Source organism: Alligator sinensis, unplaced genomic scaffold, assembly GCF_000455745.1.
Source record: "Alligator sinensis unplaced genomic scaffold, ASM45574v1 scaffold79_1, whole genome shotgun sequence".
In the NCBI taxonomy this organism is placed as follows: Eukaryota; Metazoa; Chordata; order Crocodylia; family Alligatoridae; genus Alligator; species Alligator sinensis.
Window position 1 is genome coordinate 209,326 of NW_005842706.1, and position 5,502 is coordinate 214,827.

General features: G+C 45.8%; 1 protein-coding gene across 1 annotated transcript; it reads right to left on the bottom strand.

Moving 5' to 3' along the window:
- Positions 1–4,173: 4,173 nt before the first annotated feature.
- On the bottom strand, positions 4,174–5,121 carry LOC102369589 (olfactory receptor 14A16-like). The gene has a single exon (XM_006034100.1). It carries the CDS (start codon positions 5,119–5,121, stop codon positions 4,174–4,176), a length of 948 nt encoding a protein of 315 aa, XP_006034162.1.
- Between the last annotated feature and the right edge of the window lie 381 nt (positions 5,122–5,502).

Consider the following 5,502-nt stretch of genomic DNA (forward strand, 5'->3'; position numbering starts at 1 on the left):
CGGAGGGGCAGATGCCTCATCCGGGTTTGGCAGGTGTGCAGCAGGTCACAGCCAGGCAGCAGCCCGCACTGCCAGACTGCTGCAGTGGGTAGATGGGGCAGGGAACTCTCAGGGCTGCTTCAGCAGTCCAGCTAGCACAAGGGGTAGTGTCCCAGGTACCAGTTGGCTGGGCCCCAGAAACTCCTGAGAGTGAGTAGCCCTGAACTACTTGACAGGGCATCTTTCTGTACTGCTGGGGTCAAGACAGGGCAGCTTTTTATACTGCTGGGGACAGCTCAGGTGCTGGCCCTGGGGCTCTAGCTCCCCCTGGCTGCAGATTCGGGAGGAGCCAGGCAGGGTTATTTTGCCCCAAGTGGCACAATTTGCTCCACAACAAAGTGCATGTCTGAGCATGTGTGCTGAGGCAAAAAGCCCCAGCTCAAATTTACACCGCTTCTATTTGAGCTGCTGCAAGCGCATGTGCTTGCATGTGTGGACGAGCCCTTTGAGAGGACTTGGGATTTGAAACAGGGCAAGAGGCACATGCGCGCTCATTTAGACGTGCCCTGTGAGGCCATGAACCATTGGGCTTTAAGATCTATTTACTTTGGCTCTTGGGAATCCTCACTATTTTGAATTTCCCAGAACTGAGAACCCAGACCCCAGAGCTCCTCCATGTGTACAAAGCCTGAAAGCTCAAGCTGTATGAAACAGGCATGGTCCTTTATACTTTCACTGTTGTCTAAGATTATGGAGCAGTCACAAAGCTGACCACCACACCTCTCTAAACTTGGCCAATCAGAACAAGGGTGTTTTCCATTGCTCTCACCAGGTGAAAGTGTTGGTGCACGAAAAGGAAATATCAGTTCTCTGAGGAAAGGCATTTTCATAGTGTTTAAAATATATATTCACATGTGGCAAAATAGGATCGCCCAGGCATATGGATTCCTGACAGGAGGGGGAGATAATCTAGTGCTTAGGGAATTCATCCAGGAAGGAGAAAACCTATGCCACATAACTCATAAGGGTTTTGTATGTGCACTTCCTGAATGCAAGCAAGGTGCTTTATTTATGAGGCCATGGGCTATACAGTGTCCATGTGTTCAAGCCCTCCTTTTGAAGCTGGTCCACTGGGCAACTAGGAGAGTGAGATATGAAGGGTCAGAAGGAGAAGAGTTAACCTGAGAAAGTGTTGCTTAGTGACATGGACACCACCTTGTCCAACCTTTGTCCCTCAATGGCTTTATTTTAAACTTGTATTAAAATATTAATTACATTCAGAGTTTTCAAACTTTTTTAATAAATGTACCTCTTCTGACTCAAAGTTCCAACTCCTGTACCCCCTTATAATTTTTCTTGTTTTTATAGTTTCATAGTTTCATAGTTGGTAGGGTCAGAAGGGACCTAATCAAATCATCGAGTCCGACCCCGTGCCATGGGCAGGAAAGAATGTGGAGATCAAACAACCCCAGCTAGGTAAATGTCTAGCCTCCTTTTAAAGACCCCCAGGGTAGGAGCATGCACCACTTCCCTTGGAAGTTGGTTCCAGCTCCTGGCCACCCTGAAACCAACCAAGGGGGAAGGGGGGCAGATTGAGGCCACCACAGTGAGGGAGGGAGTGGGGCTGGGGTAGCCACTGCAAAGCTAGGGTGGGGTGGGTGCAGGACAGAGCTGCGAGCAGCTTGTCTGGAGAGTGCTGTAGCGGGGTAGCTCCCGCCTCTGTGCACACCCTAGGAGGGCATAGTGGGGTGTGTGCTCCTGGATCTGGGCATGGGCCAGGCTGGGGCCAGGGCAGCACCGTACTCTTCCCAGGAGAGGGTTGGGCTGGGCTTCGCTGGGGACAGGCAGCGGCATCAGTGGGAGAAGGGCTGCAGCCACTCCAGAATTCACCGTAGGCCCCACAACCCCACTCCCAGTGCAGCCACCACCCAGCCCAAGCACAGCGTGGCCCAAACCCCCACCAGGAAGAGCCTGGCACAGCCCCAGCCCCAGCCAGGAATGGCAGCCCATGCAGATCCAGGGACATGCACCACCCATGCCCTGTGGTGGTGCTGGGAGAGGGGGTTCACACACGGCAGCTGCCGCCAGTGCCCTTGTTACTGCCATGCACTGTCCTGTGCCGTGCCTGCACCACTTTTCTCCATGGGCTGCTGAGGTGCCTCGCGCCTGGCCAATCATGTGATGCCCCTCGGCATGGGGTGGTGGGTGGTGATGGCAGTGGCTGCCTCTGCATCTGGCTGGCCAGGCAGGCACAGAAGCACACTCCCCTGACTCCTGCCCCTGCAATTCAGATCCTCCCTGCTCTACAGGAAGGAAGGGGGTGGAGGAGGGTGAGCTGAGGTTGGGGGGAGGCACTGTCGTGTGGGGCCAGCGGCGCCCGACGTGCTCCTCCCCCTCCCCCGGGTATGAGACAAACTGTGAGAATGTGCCAGGGGGGAGACCACTGCCACGCCCCAGGGTACACTTCATCTGCACCTGCCTGCCTGCCCACGCATACCCACTGTGGCCTAAGTACCCCTGGGGGTATGCATACACATTGTTAACAACCCCTGCATTACATGAACAATAGAGGGACAGTTTCTGCTTTGTGGGGAGAAGCTGCCCCTTCCATCAGGCCAATGTCCTTTGCACCACTTTCCCACTGGCTAACTCTTCTCCTCCTTGCCCTCCAGTGGGCTGGCTTCAAGAGTCAGACTATAGAGTGCTTGAGGTATTGTCTTCCTGTTGTCCCAGTGGTTCAACTATATATATAGTTCTCTCTATATTTATAGTTATGTGTATGCTTAGATATCTATCGCAATTGTTGCTACTTTTGCAGAGTTTGTATTATATTTCCATTTGCAAAGCTGTACTCACCTTATTTTTGCACTATGAAAACAGTCAGTAGGATTCACCATAGCTACATACATAGGGAGGAATAGAAGCATCCATGTATGTGCTCCCTAAAACTTTATTTGCAGATAGATAGATAGATAGATAGATATAAAATATGATTTAGTCTAAAATGTCCACAGGTCAGGTTATTCTGAAATGCTTTTCTCAATTAAGTAGTAAAAAATATTCACAGCAGATGAAGCAAGACAAGCACTCAAAATAAGACCAACCATAGGGTATGATGATCTAAAAGTGAAGAAAGAATTAAACAGTTTACACTGGGAAAGAACTAAGCTTCTTGGGAGCTCCTTGGAACTTGTGCATAATATTACAGAAGCTCTATTAGCATGCTCAGTATAATCTCTACAGGTGTTTCAAGTGGATATCCATCTCTGAAGGTACATTTATCCAGAGGTAGTATAAAATAAGCTGGCGTGGAGTTATATTCTCCACACAGCTTGCCCATCTGCTTAACCTGTGATGCAGTGGTTAGAATGCTGTACTAATGTCAGTGCTTATATATCCTGTCAAAGTGGAGGGGAATGAGATGTCTCATTTCTGGCTGGCTCCATTTACACAGTCACACATTCAAAATGGATGCAAAATCTTACCTCTGTCACTGCCTAGGTAGTGCATAGCCTACTGAAAATGCTGTGTCTACCATATCAACTTAAATATCTACATTTCAGGGGAAACAAAATCACAAAATCTGCATAGTGTGACAAGGTGTTTTTTAATCTTAAGAAAAGTGTCTGATTAATGGAAAACTTTTGTTTTCCTGCAAAGACTAAATACCTAATGATCAAAATAGTTTTGGTTACACACCCCACTATCAGTGATCCCTATAAGCTACCTCAGCATCATGGGAAATTGTCATGTACTCTGGAAGGTGTATTAGAGATATTCCTAAAGGCTACTGAAGTATTTTTATATTGACATATTTTGCAGTTTAGTTAAAGAAACTGGATTTTTTTTAAGTTTCACTAGGATCAAGACCTTTTGAGTCAATGTAATGAAGAGACTTCAGTCTACTTTTCTTCAAATTTCCCAGTGGTATTGGAACAATGTTCCTCTTAGCTCTACTTATAATGGCAAGCAAAGACAGACAAGTATAACATTTGCTTGATTATTGTTTATAATATGCATACATTAAATTCAGAAATAAAGCTTCCTGACTCATTTCATATATACAGATATAATGCAATTTCCACCAGTCACTAACAGGATGCCAGCAGATGGGCTGGTGATCTTTTATCACACGTTCCATTAATTTCCTTTAAATAAAGTTCAGTTTGTCAATCAAGGAAGGGAAAATAAACATTAAAAAAGAGGATTTCTCTTATGGAAAAGCATCCTTCTCATCAATACTGTGAATGCCACTTTTATCTCTCTGTTCCTCAGGCTATAAATCAGTGGATTCACTGTTGGTGGCATGACAGCATAGAACACAGCAGCCAGCACGTCTCGATACGGGGACGAGATACTCTTTGGCCTCATGTATGCAAACAAGGATGTAGAGACAAATAAGCCAAAGATGATTAGATGGGGCAGGCAGGTAGAGAAAGCTTTGTACTTGCCTTGTGTGGAAGGGATTCTCATGACCGTGACAAAGATATCAATATAGGACATAAGTACTAAAGTAAAGCAGATAGAACCAGAAAATATACCACTTAAAAAAAGCAAAATTTCATTAGGGAGTGTGTCAGAGCAAGACAGCTTCAGCAGCTGAGGAATGTCACAAAAAAAATTATCTAAAATATTGGACTGGCAAAAGTCTAACCTAAACGTGGTAACAGTATGTATCATTGAATAGACCATGCTACAGATCCAGGAACCAGCTGCCATTTGGACACACGCTCCCCAATTCATGATTTCCCTGTAATGCAGAGGAAGGCAGATTGCTACATAGCGGTCATATGCCATGACCGTGAGTAATGCCATCTCTGCAGCTCCACAAAGGACAAGCAGAAAAACTTGAGCAACACACCCACAGAAAGAGATCACCCTGGTACTGGTTAGGGAATTGGCAATGCATTTGGGCACAGTGACAGAGATGTAGCAGATGTCTAGGAAAGATAAGTTGCCCAGGAAGAAATACATAGGACTGTGGAGGTGATGGCTGAAGGCTACAACTAGGATAATGAGCAGATTCCAAATCAGGGCTGCCAGGTAAACTATGAGAAATACCACGGAGTATATGATCTGCTGTTCTACAGTGTCAGAGAATCCCAGAAGCAGGAACTCAGTCACGGTTGTTTCATTTGACATTTCTTGCTTTACAAACTGTGTGGAGAGAAACGGAAGGGTCAGGTTCTGAGTGAGAAAAATGATGTTAGTAAGGACAGAAAGAAAGCTGGCATTCATACCCCTGAAGAAGATACATTGGAACTTTTAAGAAAGGGAACCATTTTCTTGTGCACAATCATTTTTAATTAGATTCATATTACAGTTATGTAAGAGGTGTGCTTTTTGATTGGACTAAATTGAAAACTCATCTTACCTATGAATCTGCTGCTTGTGGATACTTGACATTTTATCTGGTGAAATGTTCATCAGCTAAAAAGATGCATTTCACTGACATTGCTTAGCTCAAGAAAAAGTGGATCATGTTACTCAGGTTTCTTTATTGTCAATACCACTTTGAGATAT